The 18,925-nt window shown below is 40.4% G+C and overlaps 1 protein-coding gene across 5 annotated transcripts in view; it reads left to right on the top strand.

The window, feature by feature from the left end:
• The window catches only part of DIP2C (disco interacting protein 2 homolog C), a 308,290-nt gene extending 291,130 nt beyond the window's left edge, over positions 1–17,160 (top strand). For 4 of the 5 annotated variants that reach the window (XM_030230938.2, XM_030230931.2, XM_030230928.2 and 1 more), the window contains 5 exons: positions 4,942–4,999; positions 5,953–6,027; positions 6,975–7,149; positions 8,936–9,059; positions 13,708–17,159. In XM_030230938.2, coding sequence (XP_030086798.1) covers positions 4,942–4,999; positions 5,953–6,027; positions 6,975–7,149; positions 8,936–9,059; positions 13,708–13,960 — 685 coding nt within the window. In that variant the 3' untranslated portion in view covers positions 13,961–17,159. Of the gene's footprint in view, positions 1–4,941; positions 5,000–5,952; positions 6,028–6,974; positions 7,150–8,935; positions 9,060–13,707 lie in introns of all 5 variants that reach the window. The other variant, XM_030230923.2, reaches the window with a different exon arrangement.
• The last annotated feature ends 1,765 nt before the right edge of the window (positions 17,161–18,925 follow it).

Raw genomic sequence — 18,925 nt, 5'->3', positions numbered from 1 at the left:
GTGGGGTAAAAGGCAATCTCTTCAGCTGAGTTCTACTGAAAGAGAATGGGGGCACTGGGGAAAAGCTCCTTTGAGTTGGATGTGGAGAGGTAGAAAAATAAGAGGAAGCTTAGACTGGTTCATGCCAAGCATCACAGAGTGAAAAAGGTTCCTGAATTTGAAATCAATTCAGCTGAGAAATAAGCCCTGAAAGGAAGTGGAAGAAGCCCCATCATTTGAAATGCTCTAACAGAAGTAGGCAAAGCACTCAAAAGTGCACTGCAGGGAGCAGCCTTTTTTTGGCAGGCAGCAAGACTTGGATGACCTCATAGCTTCTTTCCATCTCTATTAAAATCACAGAATCCAAACTCTTTCTCTGAGCAGCAGCACAGCCAGCTCTGAAGGATTGCCCAGTTTTGGCACTGTAGTCTTGCTTAGTACCACTCTGCATGTGCCAGCCCCTGCAGATTCCCAAGGCAAGAGTTAATAGCTCTGCTGACAAACTCTCTGATTAGTGTGGAGCACTAGCAAGCTGTGCAGTGTATTTTGGAGAGTTTTCCTCACCAAATGAACCAGATCTAAAATGGAGCATAAACAAAACTTTCAGAAAGACATTGTTGCTGCATTTTGATACCCCTTTGCTGCACAGTGATTGCAGTGCCTGGTTAATTACAGCTGGCCAGTTCCTGTTCTGAAGTCAAATTTCAATCCTACTTTTCTACAATAAGTCTTTGATTTGAAGAAGATTAAATATGTTCAATATATTGAATTGTAACAAGAAAAGAACTTGGCACATACTGGGGGTGTAGCTGCATTCCCCATCAAATCCCAGGAACCAGACTTTGAAACAGTTTTCTCAAATCTATAGCTCCAGTGAGAGAATTTTTTAAAGAAAATATTCTTAGAAACCAGTGGAAAAAAATGATGAAAAATATACTCTTCTATACTGTTCTCTGTAAATATTACAGTTTCATTGTGCATCATCCCTGGTTATGGCTTTGTAACAGTGAAACAATTCTTAAACATCTTCTGTCACCCCCCTCCAATCAGATAATTGAGTGGGGGAGAAACCCTACATTGTGTGGCTCATTTATGTTTTCCCTCTCAGCTTGGCTGCAAACCACCAGGAGGTGCAAAAGTAGCTTTCACACCCAAGGGCAGCATGTTTTCTCCCATCCACTTGACTTTCAGGCTCTTTGCCCAGTCTGGCTCCAGTGCCATGTTCCCCTCTGCCCTTCCCAGCCAGACTGGGCAGCAGAAGAAAGCAGCAGGAAGGCTCTGGGCTGACTTTGTGAGAGATTGTTTGCATTCCCAGCAAAGAGCTCTGGAGCCCTGCTGAGAAACAGGACTTGCCCTTCCTGGACCTGCACAGCCTGGGAGTGGGTTGTGATTATTTGGGAATTTGGAGAGGGATTGCTGTCATTGTCCTAGGGAGGCTGCAGGGAGCTGTGTCCTTCTTTGCCAGCATCACCTGGGTAATTCTGAGGTGTTGTTTTTAGGGCTCTGATGAGCCCTGTGCTCTGCATTTTTAGTTTGCCTACCAGAGCAGCCTTGATAGTGATGCTGTTTGCTCAAGAGGGAAGCACAGAAGTTTTCAATTGTGTCTGCATTTTTCAGTGGAAAAAGGGAAATCTCTTGAGGAAGAATGGGAACAATTGAATTATTTTATGCTGAGGCACAATAAAACTCATTTTAAAAATTATTGCCTAATGCCCATGATTTATTCACAGTATCTAGTCACAGTGGAGTTAATGAGATTGCTAAGCACTTAAAATTAGGAATGCACATGAGAGTTGCTAACATCAGAATCTCATGTTTTACTTATATTTTTTGAAATATCTTTGTGGCAAAACATTTTTTTTTATTTTTGGATTTGTTAGATGTTTAACAGTGTGTTCCTCAATGAATTGTGAGCTTAGCAGAAACTTTTTAAAAAGGGATCCAAGGTTTTGGGTGCTAAGAGGGCCCTGACAGAAAACCTCCAGGAAATGTTTCTATGTTTAGTGCAGTGCCATGAAAACTCTGTAGGGATGTGAGGTGGGAAGCACAGAGTGGGAGAGGCTTAACAGAGCTGGAAAGTGAGAAATTGCACCTTCTGTGGATCATCATGTGCTAAAAAACCAGGCAAGGTTAAATGAAACAGGTGGAGAAGGGAACTGGAAGAATACTCCAGTGATAATAAGAACAGGATGGGAAGCACAGGTGATGAAAGCAAAGAGGGGATTGTCTGATTTATCACTGTTGATTCTTTTCCAGCAGTCACACCACTGACCATCAAATCTCTTGCTTTATTATTTGTGATTTTTGCTAGGCCTGTAGTTCAGCAACACTTCATGGAGGCAGGTCTTAATGACAGGAAGGGAGCAAAGGCCACCAGAATCTCTGGGCAGCTGGACAGTTGTGACTTACACTTGTCCTGCCCTGGAGGTTTTCCCTACTGTTTTCCAAATAGAATTCTCTTTAAACCTGTCTTAAATTGCATAAAGTGCTTCCTGACCTTTGTTACACCATCAGTCTTAACAGTGCTTGTGGCTGAGGTTTTCTCAATTGTCTTTTTTCCAAGACTTTCTCAATTTCACAAAGGCTTGTAAATAATAGGTAAAATAACTTTGTTAAAGGAGGTACCAGGTGGGTGAGATGATGACTATTTCTTCCAGGTGTAGCTGCCTGTCTGCAAATACCTGCTGAAGGATTGGAGATGTCAGTTGTTTGGAAGAACTCAGTTAAAGGCATTCTCTATTTCTAGACTGATATGGATTGTACAGAGCAAAGATATATATATATATATATATATATATATATATATACAAAGGCAGAAATGCATAGGCATTAGTAGCAACTGGCTTTTGCAATATTTCATTTCATTTCAACATATACAGAGTTATTTTTAAAACCCTTGCCTAATACTCCTCAATATTTATGATTTGCCTGCCATTTGTGTGGTTGTGTGCCATTTGGTTGCCATTTGCTGCCACAAGTGTAGCTGATGTAGGTGTTTTTTTTGTAGAGCAGCACAAATTTAGCCTTGCACACACATTCTAGAGAGGCTCCCATGGCCTGGCTTTCTGCTGCCCTGTGCCTGCCTGTGTCCCTGCATGGACAGATGGATGCTCCAGCTTCCCTGCTTTTGCCATCAATCCAGTGGTGGCTCTGCTGCTTTTCAGCTCAGCAGGAAATGTCAAAAACACAGCCATGTGTGACACATGGAACACAGGAGTGTAAGCAAGGGCAGTATAACATCAGTGTAACACAGAGAGCAGGTAATTGGTGCTTTAGGCCTGGCCTGGGACTTTAGGGACAGTTGAACAAGTGTTGGAAAGTGATTCCTGTTACACACCTTGTAGGTCAGGCTGCAGCTGCCCAACTGTGCCTGCTGCAGGCAGTATCCCTTGTAGGGCACTTCATTTTCCTCTCAACACAACTTGGGAAAAGGTCTGGAATTCCTGAGTGTTTGGGTTGTATCCTTCTGTTAGTGAGAGGAGCTGTTCACATTGATGTGCAACATCTCAGGGCTTAGCCCTGCCCCATTCATCAAGGTTGAGAGACTTCCCAGAACTGCAGATAAAACACTATTCACTAGTCCTGCCTTGACCTCAACAGTCTCACCTTTTATAGAACACTCATGGAGCAAAGAAATAGGGGAAAGAAGAAAATAAAAAAAAGAGAGAAAGATCTTTTTCCATCTCTTTTCTGCTTAGGGTCTGAACTTGCCAGAGCTTTGTTCTCCAAAGGGACCTCTAGCTGAGGTCTCTCTGTGTCTCAACCCTCCTTTTCCAAACTGAGCACTGCCATGCTCTGTCTATAAAAAGACCTCAAAACAGTCCAAAAAAGATCCATTGTGACTGCTCCTAATAGACTCAGGTTTATGCTCAGCTTAATGGGATCCAGGTCTCCACCCATCTGCTCCTGTCTGTGTTCTTGTTGTCTGATGTTTCATCTTAACCTGTTACTTGGTTGGCTTTTAGGCATCTTGTATGGTGGGGCTTTGTCTTTCTGATGCCCAGAGCTGGGGGGAGGAAAGAGGTAAGAACAGCTCTTCAGACACAAGTGCAGATTTAGCTTGGTTAAGTGGATTATGGATTTTGTTCAAAAGTGGGAAGTTAAGGTTTCCATGGTTGTTAAAACTTTTAAGTTATTTAGGATACAGGAATAACAAGATGTTACCAAATTTTCTTTGCCATGTACTGGCTGAAATAATCAGGTGTTTTAGAAGCTGGGAGTATCTTTCATTCTAACCTGCTGGGTACTTTTCTAAGGTTAAATGAGAAATTTCCTTCCTGACCATGATACCACTGAAGGAGAGATGACATTCCAGTTCACTCAGTGGGGAAATAACTTATCTAAAAAAAGAAGAGAGGACCAGAAAGTCAGACTCTGAGAATGGATCTGATCTCAGCAATAATAACATTTTTCATTAAATTGTTTTTTTAAATATTAAAATGTATATCAACCACTGTCCATTGAAAATAATTAAAAGATTGCAAATGCAGATTTGAAGCTGAGGCCAGGTTATGAGTTATTTTGATATGATTTTGATTTTAGCTGTCAGCTACTTGTGGAATATGGTTGCTCACTCAGCTCACATGCTCTTGTGTCTGTGCCCTGGCTTTTATGGCGTTCTTGTGGGAAATCAATATTTTAGATCCCTCTTGTCATGAATAAATCTGTGCGTGGAATTCCATTTACAAAAGTCTATCAAAAACAAATAGAAGGCACCAACTACTTTTGAAGAATTTATTATTTAAGAAAAAGTTCACACACATCTTTTTTTCATTATTTCCCCTCTGTAAGTTTTGACTAATATTACATATTGGGTCTGATTATGTTCCACATACCAGGATATAAGCTTCAACTCTTCAAAAAATAACATTAAACTTTGCAACCATTAACCATTCCTTTTAGAAATAAATGTTAATGAAAAGCAAATAAACACAGCTGTGTATTATACATATTATTTTACAGAGTTCGTTTAGTAGAAAGAGGATCTCCACATAGTTTGCCTCTCATGGAGTCTGGAAAAGTAAGTACTGAAAGAAGATTTAAGTGTAACTTTTGTGGTCTTATTTTCAGTAAATATCCATTTCTGTTCATTTTTGCATGATTGTAGTAGTGGGGAAGGCACTATTAGCTGTGCAGGTTGATGTCCTTCCTTTGCTGTTGAGGTTACAGCATGATGGCAGTAACTGGTGCATTACTGCTCTCTCAGAACCTGTACCTTGCTCTTTTATCAGAAATCAATTCCTTCTTTTATGCAAAAAGAAGGTTTTTCATCCCCTACGTGTCATTCCTGAGGCAGCTGACAAATGGTGCAGGCAGTGCCATGGATGTGGAGCCCACCTGCAGTGGGAGGGTCTGAGATGCCCAACACTGCTCACCTGCAGAGGGACTGTCCCTGCTGGGGCACGGCTCTGGGGACAGGCTGAGGACACAGGGGCAGGCTCTGGTGCCCTGGGTGCTCATCTAAAGCCTTCTGTCCACAGCTTTGCAGACATTCATGGTCAGAGGATGCTCCCTTTTCTATTCTAGGGCTCAGCATCCACCTCTGTAGTTGCTGAATGTCCATTACATGAGGACTGTGGCAGGTCATTTTCTGGGAGATTGCATGATGCCTCTGGCTTTCTCCTTGTGTTAGGCCAAAGGTTCATTGGGGTTTTTCCTATCCTGCTATGTATTCTCATAGAGACAGGGCCCATTTGGTCAGACTGCAGGTGAACATTTGATTTCTGAGGAGGTTATTTGATGGAACAGCCTTCACAAAGAGAAGCAGTTTTGTAATATTCCCCAATTTTCTCAGAATTTATCATATCTGTGGACTATTTTATATTTTTTGCACCATAAGTCTACTTTAACTTTTTAAGGATTGTTAAGGATTTCTTGCAGTTTGTAATGAAGGTTCTTTGGGGACAAAGCATCAGCATATAATTGCATAAGGTGCTACCTGCTTTCTTACTGCCTCATGTTTTCTTTCAATAGATCCTCCCAGGAGTACGTATCATTATTGCTAATCCAGAAACAAAGGGACCCTTAGGAGATTCTCATCTTGGTGAGGTGAGTCATGAGAACCTGAACTTTGTATGCCCTGGACTAAATTCCAGAGACAAAGCTATTGTTGTGCACGCTAATGATTTCCTATGACACATCTTATCAAATGCCCAGTTAAGAAAATAGTGAATTCTGCTGATCATAATCAAATGTGGATCGTGATATTTGTGTCATTATTAAAATTGTTAGTAAATTGTTTCCAAACAGTAATACCTCAAGTTAAAAAAATGAAAAAAATCTGCTTTTCCTAACTATATTTTATACTTGGTGCTTTGCTAATTCTGATGGAAGCTTATGTGAAAAGTAAGTTTATAGATTAGTCTAATTTCAGCTAGATGGCTTTCTTGTGCTGTTCTCCATAATCATTGTGCTTCACTGCACTGAAGTACTCTCATTAGCTGAGTTGAGCAAGACTATATGTTTTTCAAATTTATTTTCTGTTTCTAGAGTGAGAAAATAAATTATGTTATTTTCAAGCAGTTAAAAATCTAGTTAACAAAATGAAGAACATGTTTGATCATAATTAAAAGCACAGTCTAATTTGTGAGTTTCTGTAAGAGTTCATTAATTTGAAATTGTAAAAACTTCCATGATGCTTTGAGTTCGATGGAATGAATCCTTCTCCATAGGTGAAGGTCCCTGGCCTCACCCTTTAAAATAATCTGTCTGCTGTTCATGGAGGGTGCTCTGCTGGGGTAAATACACTGAACCAGGGGTGAGGAATGTGGCATGGCTCAGAGCTGCCCTGCAACTTCAACAAAAGTGAATTGGGGTCTCTGTGCTAGAACTGGGTCAGTTATGGGTTCAGAAACAGTGATAAAACAGAACAGTGTTAAAAGACATTTTTAGTATTATCTAGTTATGACTCAAAATATTTGCATCAAGTATTTTCAATAATGCTTCATTCTCAAAAGCTACTTTAATTAATAACAGTATAATTGCTTTTAACTTAGATATGGGTTCACAGCACTCACAATGCCAGTGGGTATTTTACCATCTATGGAGATGAGTCTTTGCAATCAGATCATTTTAACTCAAGACTCAGCTTTGGAGACACACAGACTATTTGGGCAAGGACTGGTTATCTGGGGTTCCTGAGGAGAACAGAACTCACAGATGCAAATGGAGGTAAGAGGTTTCTCACCATCTAGGTCTACACAAATAATTTGAATTATTTGGAGGGTGACCCTGCCCCTCTGGCCCTGTGGTACCTAACATGCTCCATCTATGAAGCCTGCAAAACTGCAAAAAAACCCTCAATTAAAATAATCAGAAAATAAATCAGAGGTCAAGATTTCCCTACTGAAATAGTGGCTTTTCCTTTAAATCCCCTCCACCGGTGACCTTTTGGCACTGTTAATATACCCAGTGCTTCAGCTGGAAAAATATGAAATACAGCTGAAACTGCCATCATTTGCTTTGGCAGCTGTGTCCCCAGAAATACCTTTGTGCAGGTGGAAGAAGCCTGGTGGGAGTCTGAGCCCTGTCCCTCCTGTGCCCACCAGCTCTGTTATGAACCTAATCACAGGATCTGTCCATTCCTCAGATTTTCCTGTCTTTACCTCAGAGGGCTGGGTACTGAAATGTAGCACAAGCAGTAGCCTGCAAGAGAAGCTATAGGGTGTGTGGGCTTCTGTCAGGAAGGTACAGGACTCACCTTCTTGTCTGAGTGATGTTCCTTGTCCCTTGTACACGTGTGAGTGAACCAGTGCTGCCAGGCACATAAAGGCTGGGCTTGGCAAAATGGTATTTTTCTGTGATTTTTGAGGAGCACAGTGCCACGAGTGGCTGTGGCTGAGCTGGCCAGGGGAGGCTGTTGGCCAAGTAGGGTTTCCAGCAATGCTGTGAACACCTCCAGGAGTGATCCCAGCGCCAGTAGAATAGCTGCTATTCTGCCAAGAAAGAATTCATCAAATCTGAAAACATTTTAGTATTCCCTGTGGATTAGGCCTGGTGCCATGTCCTTATCATGGCACCTTCTGAAGAGATTTACTTTGGGTTGCACAGGCTAATTCCATTTCATTAGCCCAACACTGAGAAAATTCAGGATTCTCTGAGGATATTGCAACTTAAGCAGTCAAATGGCTTAGGTAAAGAGTAAAGAGTTGCTCCATTCTCCTACTTTTAGCTCCAGGTGCAGAAAGTTCTCAGCCCCTTTATTAGGTAGACCTCATATTGTCATTACAATACCACCACACAACTACCAAATGCATGCAAAAAGAGTCAGTTATCTGCTTTTAGGTCTGTTAGCAATTTTTTTATGACTGGCATATAATTTTTTCTTTTCAGCATAGTATCTTTTAAAAAGTGTCATTTCAGCCTCATTTATTTCTTCAGTCAGGAAGGCAAAAAATAGGGGCTAAAAAAGTGTTATGCTTAAGTTACCTGAATAAGCAATTTACAATCTAGCTATAGCATGTTTTTAGTGTATTGATAAACACCTTTGTAATAGATTAAAGGCACTTGTAATGACCATCTGAAAGCAATTGGAAGAACATCAGATACACTGATGGATCAAATCTATTTGGACCAAATCTATTCTTTCTCTTTGAAAAAACAGAGAGAAACAAGGAACCTATTGTCTATTCAGAGTGCCTCAAACAAAAAGAATGTGTTCTGCATCCACCTGGGAGAAAATCAGGAATTCTGCCACTGTCTTTGGATAAAGATTTCTGCTTTGTCTTTTTCAAATGGGAATAGGGTTTCTGCCTTCCTTTCTTCTGTTTTTTGCTCTGCACTGCACTTCAGTAATGGAAAATGCTCATTAGTTCAGAAATCACTTTGGGGTTTCAGAAATTCGAGGATAACTTATGTTATACTTATTTCACTTAATTCTTAGTGTGAACATTTCTATAAATTAATGTACTGGGGAATAGAATCTTTCTCTTTTCTTTGTTTTATCCCTTCCCTCCAGAGCGCCATGATGCACTTTATGTGGTGGGTGCATTGGATGAAGCCATGGAGCTGCGAGGGATGAGGTACCACCCGATCGATATCGAAACCTCTGTCATCAGAGCACACAAGAGCATCACAGAATGGTAAGGCTTCTATAACACCAGGGCCCTTGGAAAAAGCTGAAATGTCTATAATGTCTGGGCTTTTTCCTTGGATATTGCAATTGATCCAGGAAATGGCCTTTGGGATGGTCACAGGATTTATAACCCAGCTGCTAATGTGTCCTTAGGATGAAACTTTGCACGAACAGATTTAATCAGAAAGGACTGATTTCAGATAAGTTTGTTCAGTATATTTCTTTTTTCTTTTTTTAAGGAGTAAGCAAACAAACATTTCAAACAAATGAACACACTAATAAATTTTATTAGTGAACACGCTGTTATTTTTGAATTGGTTATTAATAAATGAAGCAGCGATCAAATCAAGGTCACAATGGAAATTGAAGCAGTAAATCAATGAGTTAATAATAATGTTGTCTTAATCAATGTATCATCCTCAGATATACACAGCAGGAGATCATTTGTTGAGGCTGACATGAGCACAAATTGCTTTTCATTATTCTTGCATCAGAAGACTCAGTCAGGTAGTTGTTTTGTTTTGCTACAACCACAGGTCAGCTATTCACCTTTCAAGCAAAATGAATCTGTTGCAATAGCCAGAGCAATTTAGTGCATTTTTCTTTTCAGTCCTGATTGAAGAGGTGTGGTGTGGCCTGGAGCAGGAAGCTTAATAATGAATGAAGCACAGCAGCTGAACTGGTCTTTAGTAAAAGACTTTGCTTTTTTTCTTAACTGTCAGTTAAAATGAATACAATTAGTTGCTTGGCTGACTGTAACTGAGGTTTTGCCTTATTGCCTCCTCCCTTGAGCATCATCACTGTTGGAATGGTCTTGTACCAGACAGGCATTACACAGGGAACTGGGTTCTGTGCCTTCATACAGAACAGAATGAGCACTTTATGAATGTAATGAAATTCCCCTTGAAAATGTGTCAGATCAGTACCAGCAGTGGATGGAAAGTTTTCAGAGCAAACTCTTTAAGAACTGCTCTATTATAAGATGGCCATAGATTGATAAATTGCTGTGTTCAGCAGTATCTGTCAGAGGGTTGTGTCCCCTCAAATTACAAGCTCACAGGCAGTGAATAAAGTAGCCATATCACACTGCAGAAATTGCAGGGTTTCAGTACCAAAAAATACTTAAATTATGTTCCTGCTTTCAAGATTGCTGAGAGCTCTGTGAGGATCCTTTTTCTTCCACAACCATGGAAATCCTGAGTGAAAAAGTGGCAACTGGAAAAGGGTTGGGGGTAAGCTGGAACAACCAGAGAGAAATGCCACTGAATTTCTGCAAGAAGTACATGCAGATAATTCTCAGTACCTTAACTGTTTCCAGTAGTTGGGTGATAGTGTACAAGGCACAGGAGTGAGAATTCAGAAAACACTCTGTAATGTTGCTACTCTTTGCCCAAAGGCAAATATTTAAGGCCAGTATTTCAGGGCTGTTTTTCTCTCAAAAAGAGAGATCGATGCTGAATTAGATGTGTCTCAGATGTGGTCCCTGCAGAAAAGAGACACACAGTTATTCAGAGTGACAACATTTGGTTTGCTCACAGTTCCCAGCCTTTTCCTAACCAATGCTCTGCCAAATAACCATCATGGAATTTTCATTCACAGTCCTCATCCTGACTGCCCTTGACTTCTCTCACATAACTTTTTCAGCTTCTCTTAGAGACCTTTCTTTTGTGAAACACCTCTTGACAAAATAATGGCCAGCTAACTCTTTTTTAAAATTATTTATAATTTGTATATCCCTTTCTGTGGACAGGGGCATGAGCCTCTCTTCTTGTTTCAGTTGCAATGCCCCAGTAAGGATTTAACTGCATCAATTCCTGTTGCACACAGAAGGTGCTGGGTATGTCCAGTTGATGGGTTGTAAAAACACCTCAGAGAAACACAGCTCATTCTGTAACACTGTACACCACTGAGGGACTTGGGGATTTGCTGACTGACATGTGATCCTGCTGGGCAGCTTCTGTCATTGAGGATCAGATCTGAAAGGTCATTTTAAATTATTCTTGTCTTTTAAGGAATTTTAGCACAAAATCAACAACCTCTGACTCTGGACCTCCTGTGTCTTAAGACATAACAAGTGAAAGAGTGGCACAGTCTGGTTTTATTGTGATGTGTACACACACTGTGCATTTTGAAAGTGTTTCTAATACCACAAAATGTGGTATGTGCTTTAATGTATGTGTTTTAATTAAAGCACATGGTTGACTCATTTAAATGTCAAAGTCTCAAGAGAGGAACAGAACAGAGCTTCCTGGAATTTGCTTAGAAGTGGTTTATATACACAAAGCTACACAAGGTATTTGGAGAAGAAAACAATTAGGAGCTTCTTTCCCTGGAGGTGTTTTGACAACTTCCTTGTTTTTCCTGCAGCATGTGGTGATGTGGAAGCAGCAGGAGGGGCCATTCCCAGCTCAGTGCATTGACTGTATGGCATCTGTTGGGTGTGACTTGGTTATTGTTACTTGGTTATTTCTTAAGGAAAGGGCAGCTTTCCTGGTCCCTAGCTTTTTGGTTTGAGTTTTTTTATTCACCAGGGCTAGAAAGTTGATGTATGCATAAGAGAGACACACTGGCTAATGTATCTTCATCTCAACCAGTAAGAACATAAAGAGCAATATTTCCTTTTACTTCCAGTGATCACCAGTGAGTTAGAACCATGACATATGAAACGAGTTTTAAATTAAATTGAAGCCTCTTGGGACTGTCACTGATTTCAGGACTGAATAGAAGCTTCATGAAAGTTTTGGGAATCAGTTTCCTGAATTCATGCTAACTAATTTATTCTAAACCATGTTTGAGGGACCTGCTCCTGAATCTGGCTATTAATTGCTTTCCCATGTAACAGGCTAGCAATAGTTTTCAGGCATGGTTTTAAATGTTAACTTACACTTCAATGAAACCTCTCCAGGTTTTTTTGTTAAAATATATAAATTGTTAATTTAGATGTTTGTACAGCAATCAATAAAAATTCCAGGACCTCTCTGGAGATGGTCACCTGTGAAGATTGATACTTCATTTTGTTAATATTCAGTATCAATCAGAACTTACTAGAATGTCTGTGAAAACATAATTACAAATGAAAATTCATTTCACAGCAGTACTAAGTTAAAAGGGGCCTTCTCATCCTTGCTTTGGCTGCTCATTAGTTTTCCAGATCAATAAGCACATAAGAATTCAATCAAATAGTATTTTGGCAGCATCTGAATTTTTTTTATAAGAGTTAAGTACTTTTCTCCTAAAATCCATTCTGTCAAGCACCAACACAGAGCACATTTTCATAGCTAATTTTTGGGCAAAGTAAGATATGTTTCCACAGTACATGGATTTTCAGAGCTTTCTTAGGATGCTAAAACAGTGCACTTCTGTCTCAATCAAGCATTGACCTTAGGGTAAGAAGCTCTTTTTGAAGCTGGCTTATGTACATAATGTATTCTGACTTTCAGATGCTTATGCTCAAGACAGTTCTGGGAAGTTATCCCCTGATTTTATGAGGTAAAGGCAAGTAAAGTACAGGGCTTGATGTATGGCATACATGTGTAGAATATTATTATTTATTCTGTGGAATTAGCTAGAGGAAGAAGTGTCTTAAACACCTGCAAGGAAGAATGAGATTGCTCTTTGTGGCTCAGATGTGCTGACCTCCCATGAGATGCAAGAGTCTTTGGAGACTCTGGAGGTGTGAGGAGGAGGATGGAGGGAAGCTGTAAAACTACTCTGGGTGGAAGCATACACCAGACTTTGATACCCTCCCAGCCTCCATATTTAGAAGAATAAATGCATTATCCTTATTATCTTTTGCCAGAAATGGTCCCAGGTAGCAGAACCCAAAATTTACCTGCTTTGGCTCAAGGGCTTAACCAAAACTTAGGGGTCTTACAAAGTTCTTTTAGCAAAGAGGGGATAGTGGAGATAATGGTGTTCCCTTGATGGTCTCAACTGTTAATCAGGAATGTTAAAACTCCTGTCCCCTTAAACCCAACGGAAATAAAACAGCCAAAATAAAACAGATGGAGACACAGCCTTATTTCTGTGGAAACCAATTGGTCCAGAAGAATTTTTGTTCTGAGCTCTGAGCTGCCTGGACAGCAGCCAGCCCAGTCCCGAAGGCGCGTAGCCGTGTTTGCCGAGCGGGCACGGGGAGGATGCCCCCTCCCTGGGCACCCCTGTGCCACGTGCCTTCCCAGGGCTCCACACCCTTCACTGGCAGGAGCTATCCCACTGACCTTTCATCTCAGACTATGCTCCTGCTGTTCTTCTTGGTGCCTCCTCTTCTAAACTCCTGGCTTTTTTGGGCTGCTCTTCAAAAAACCCCAGAGGAGGCACCTGCACACACACATCACTCCATGAACACAGCAGAGCTGTGGCACTTCCCTGGCTTCAGAGGGAACCATGTGCTGTCTTACTGCCTCCTTCCAGGACAGGCCAGTTTCTCTAAAGTTCAGCCTAATGCTTAAAAATGCAACAGAATTGAAGAGAGAGCTCAGGGGCTCTTCTGCCCTGCCTGCAGCGTGTTCTCTCTTGCTGTGTACACTTTGTCCTAAGCACATGGAAAGAGCTCCAGGAGCTCCAACAAAAGGTAACCAAGGTGCAAGAAAAGGGATAAAAAATGAAATGGGTGAAAAACCCCATTACTAATATTATTTTTTCTTTTGTTCCAGTGCGGTGTTTACCTGGACAAATCTGTTGGTCGTTGTAGTTGAGCTGGATGGATCTGAGCAAGAAGCTTTGGACCTTGTTCCTTTGGTCACCAACGTGGTCCTGGAGGAACACTATCTGATTGTAGGGGTGGTGGTGGTTGTGGACATTGGTGTAATTCCTATCAACTCCCGTGGAGAGAAACAACGTATGCACCTACGAGATGGATTTTTGGCAGACCAGCTAGATCCCATCTATGTGGCCTACAACATGTAGTCTTGTACCTTAAAGCTTCCATAGACTTTACTATAGATGTATAAAATTTTTTTGTGTCCACTAAAAAAGTGTGCAGATAAGATACTGACACTCATCAGAATGGAACTGTTTCTATTACGATTTTTCAAAGCAGTCACGATTGGCAGGAAATATAATGTGAAATGCTTTCTTTTACCACTAAATTTTAGAAAAGAAGGACTATGGGGTAAGGCCCTTCAGTGTTGGAAAAGCCCATTTTAAACTTTTTTTTTTTTTTTTTTTTTTTTTGCTTATTGGACAATACTGCTTTTTGAGTAAATGTGGCTTTGTATTTTACATTAAGTAAGCTGAAGTAGATTTTTTTTTTTTATTCTGCCCTCCAAATGGATTCTTTTAAAACAATTTGCATACTAATACAAATAGTTGTTTCCTTCATTTGTTTTGATATGTCATACAAGGCTGATGAATACAGATCCATTGCTAACTTAAGCCATTTTAGATCCCACATCTTAGGAAAATACGTAGTGGTACGAGGAGAAAACCCAAAGTAGCACCTTTCAATTAGAAATCTTGCAGCTTTCTGTCAGAGATGCTGAAAGCCCAAAGGCCAAAGAGCCTTTGCTGTTAGCGTTAGAATGGAAGAAATTTATAAATAAGGTGTATTTCGGCAATGAGCTTGCAAATATCTTTGTACTAAACTAAAAAGATAAAATAAGTTAACTACTTCTTCTGTAATTATGTACAAAACCTTTAATTTATTTTGATCTCTTTAGAAGTATAAAAGAGAAGAAACATTCAAGAATATTAAACTCTTGAAATGTTTGCTAATATAAAAAACAAAGTGTTGTATTATCTTGAGTGGATAGTATCACATCAAATATATATATATGAAATATAAATTCACTAATGACAAAAGATTTTAAAGTTTAAAATGCAGTACTTGTCACTTGCATGGTGTCTCCCACTGTAGATAATCAAATGTTACTCACAAATTTTTTGGAAAAAGAAAAAAAGCAATCCTGGATTGCTAAGTATCCCTGTCAAAAAGAATCCTCTAGATACCAGCAAGTGGAATTATTGCTGCCTTTAAGGCAGTGAATGAATTTAAGACTAAAAATGCACTACGATAATTTTCTTTTCTTTGCCATGGAGGCAACAATAAATATTCGTGCTGGCATGTGCATACACTTGTTAGACTTAGAAAAGGCAGGTTGAGGAATAGCACTGTTGTCTAGCTGCAGAACTTTGTTGCACAATTTTTTTCATTGTTTTAGTTGGTGTTTTTACTGCTATTAGGAAAAGTTTTGGGGTTTTTTGCACAGAGTTATCAATTTGCCTCTCAGCTAGGACACGTAGCTCGGTGGCCAACGCTTCCAGTTTACATTTACAGGAAACGATTGTTCCGGTGGTCTTTAATTTATTCCTTAACGGAGAGGAGCCAACAGTCACTACCACCCTTGGCACGGATTGTGCATCTGCTAACCAGTCCCTAAAGCATGACACCATCAGAGGAGCCCATTTGCCTGGCTAAGGAGCCGAGGAGTCCCGTGGTCTCCGGCCTGAGGCCGTCACGGGAGAAGAGTAGGAAAACATGCATCACAGCTGCCTTCATTTTACTACCTTTGGAGAAAAGAGGGGTTTGATTCCCCAGTTCCGTTGTCTTCCCTGCCCCCCAGGCCCCCTTTTTTAAACCCTTCCCCTTCCTTCATGTGGTTGTAACTGAATTGACCTGTTTGTGATCGAGAGTGGGATTTACCAGCTGCAGTCCAAGAATGCTTTTCTTATTTGTCCCAAATGACGTTCATGTGCTGGCTCTCATTACCGGATATGCATGACTAAGATTGTTGCAGGGCAAATGTTATCATGTTTATATCACGTACAAGGGAGTCTCAATGCTGGGTGTTAAAAATCTTTTTAAAAGGTAGGGACGTTTTAGTCTGCATGTACAGTACAGAGCATCTCGCCACGTCAGACGCGTTTTCTTTCAGGCCATCTTTTCCGCCCTCACTGTCCTGTGAATAGCCCTCTTCCTGCTCTGCAGACCAATCCCATCCTTTGTCAAATTCATTTTCTGCTCCCTAAAAAGAATAAAATCTGTTCTTAATGGCAAGTTGTTGTAAGGTTTCGGACAAGATGTGGATTGATTACAAACATAATTGCAGTGTGTGAACTAACTTGTGAAGTCCTGCTATCGCTGATCTCAGTACTGCAAAACAAATCTCGCTGTCGTTCAAAGCATCACTTTAACCTTCACGAAGCCAACTTTGCATTTGTAGAGAATAAAAGAACTGCAATGCAGTTGTGAAACGCAGTTAATAACAGCTCTCTTCTGCAACCTGTCATCTGTGGTTGTTAAATCCTGAGTTAAGAGAAATTATAAACTGAGTTTCTGGTTTTGTTGTGCAAGCAAAAGGAAGGAAACATTTTAAGCACCATCAGACTGAGCAATAAAGAAGGATTGTTCTGTATTAGAAACTGTACTGTAGATAAACCATTCATGAGAATGTATAAAATGTTTGTCTTGTGACCTTGTGCTTTTGGAGTCAGACAAAACCATGTAATCAACTCGATGCACATGCACAAAAAGAGAGGGTACACAATGAACATTTAAACACAAAACTAATCAAACAGGAGCAGATTCCTCATGGTGCTTGTTTATTATATATATTTAATCCTGCTTGACACTTTACCCAAGGGAAGACTGTCCCTTTTATCAGTTGAATGTTAGCAGCGTTATTTCATAGAGTGTGGTGACTGGTTAGAGAAATTCATGTAACTCAGCCAATCACAGATTCAAACAAAAATTTTTATGTGCAAAGGACAGCAACCTTCTTGTATGTTAAACCACCAGTACGCTTTGTACATCTGTGATAACGCCTGTTTTATATTCAAATGAACAAATAAAAGCTTTTATTTTTGTTGCTCTGAAAAGATCAGTTTCTTAATTAGTCATCTAAAATGGAGCTTCCGAGAGCTGTGGATGCTCGGTGGAGGAACATGGAGAGCTATACTGTAATTTTATTTTGTTTACCTCTCTTGTTGCATAATTTATTAGTACAAATCATTATACTTTTAACAATGTTTAAATACTGGTGTGGGCATTTATTGCTGAAAGACTTTCATATGGCAACAAATGTTTTTTGTGAAATGTTTTTTTAATTCTTTTTAATATATTCAAATATACTGTTCACATTTTTGCTGAAAGTGTAAAGATTATTGTAAGCTTGGTAACATTTTGTGAGAAGCAATAACAAGCATTAGTACTGTAAAACTCCTCAAATTTGTCACTTATCACTTTTGTTGCAAGGTCTTGCTACTGACGTGCTGCCAGTCAGTCACCTAAGGAAGCTCCTGACCCAGGTTTTACAGCTCTGATGGAGCTTTCTGCCAGTGGAAGTTTATGGGTCACAGCTTGGTTCTCACATGTGGGGCTAGAGCCTCCCTATTGGTTCAGCAGCCTTGGGCAATGGAAATGTGATCTTGGAAATGTGATCTGCCCCTTTCCATTGGCTTTTTCCAGAAAGACCTTGATTTCAGAGCTGGCTCCCAGCTGCTGAGTAGCAGCATTCCCAGAGAAGGGGTTTGGCCCCAGCTCTCATTTTCCAAATGTGATTTCGAAGGGTGAAATTCTCGGTCCTCGTGTCTCTGGAGTCCTACCTGGGAAATTCAGGGTGTAAAATCCCATCTCTGACGGCTCAGATTTCAGGTTGCTTATCACAAGAGGTAGGTGCAGTTTTGTGGACCCACAATTACCCTGAGCAGAGAAAGATATCCAAAAATTGTGGGAAGGAGAAAGTAAGTTAGAGATGGCAGAAAGAAGAGGATGGCAGAACAGTTCCCGATTCAATTTTACAAATTGTTTCATTAAAGCAAAAAGGCATTGATTTTTATGTTAATGGGATTAAGGTTTTTTAAAGGTTAAATACTTCAATTCCACACTTTAAAAATTATTTTGGCAAGAGGTGGCTATAACACTGCAAAGCTGGTGGGAAATCTCAATGAAAAAAAAAATATAGGGTTAGAAGAATCATGCACAATAACTGCATAATTTCTTCATCATCACATTGATACTAAGAATGAAAGAATTGGGAAAAAAGTCTGATAAAAGACCATGCAGCTTTCCTCTTCTGCTTTTCAACACAAAGATTTGCTTTATGCACTGATATTATCGAGGGAGGGAGGAAGGAAGGGGGAGCAAAGAAATCAACACAAATTCTCAGGAGTCGCCTTGTGAGCAAAGCTGAGTTTGGAGGAGTTTTGATCTCTGTCCAGCACAGCTTCTCCCAGTCCCCTGCTGGGCCACTGAACCCTCTGCAGCCCTGGAGAGGCAAATCCAGCTGTGGCTCTTGCCTGGCACACTCCTGGTTTGAGGGGCCTCTGGCTGGAGGGGCACTGGGGGAGAGGTGCAGCCCACGAGAGCCATCCCAAGGGGGATGGACCCCTCTGTCCCCTGGGTAAGAGCCAACCCTGATTTTTAATTTTTTGTCTCCTCTTTTTTTATTGGAAGAAGTTTTTGCTTTAAAACTGATATTTGAAGAGGAAAATGAGAAAAAAGAAAAACAACCAGATTCTACACTGTGAAAGTAGAACTTAACCATTTTTGAGGGGGATAAAATATAAAATAATATATTGGTAATTTTTTTCTGAAAGATAAATGTATGTTATTTTTTACATTGGAGTGCTCCATTTGGCAGCCCACTTTCCCAAAAGGTCTCACTCACCTTACCATGATTTAGGGTTTTCCTTTTCATGATTTTTTGGTCTCTTTTGAGGGCTGTCACCTTAAAGCTAGCACAAAAACCCTCTCAAGATTTGCCTTGTTTGTGCTGCACCTGGCTGAGATCAGCATCTCTGAAGCTACTGCTCCCCCTTTCTTGCACAGCAGACCAGGATGAGGCCATCTCTGCACCTTCTGGCACCATCCTGGCACTGGGAGCTGCCTGGCATTTCAGATTGGCTCAGGCTCACTGAGCAGGTCATGCTGCA

The sequence above is a fragment of the Serinus canaria genome, chromosome 2, assembly GCF_022539315.1.
Source record: "Serinus canaria isolate serCan28SL12 chromosome 2, serCan2020, whole genome shotgun sequence".
NCBI classification, from domain to species: domain Eukaryota; kingdom Metazoa; phylum Chordata; class Aves; order Passeriformes; family Fringillidae; genus Serinus; species Serinus canaria.
The sequence above is the reverse complement of the archived record's forward strand: the minus strand, read 5'-3'. Positions and strand labels throughout refer to the sequence as shown.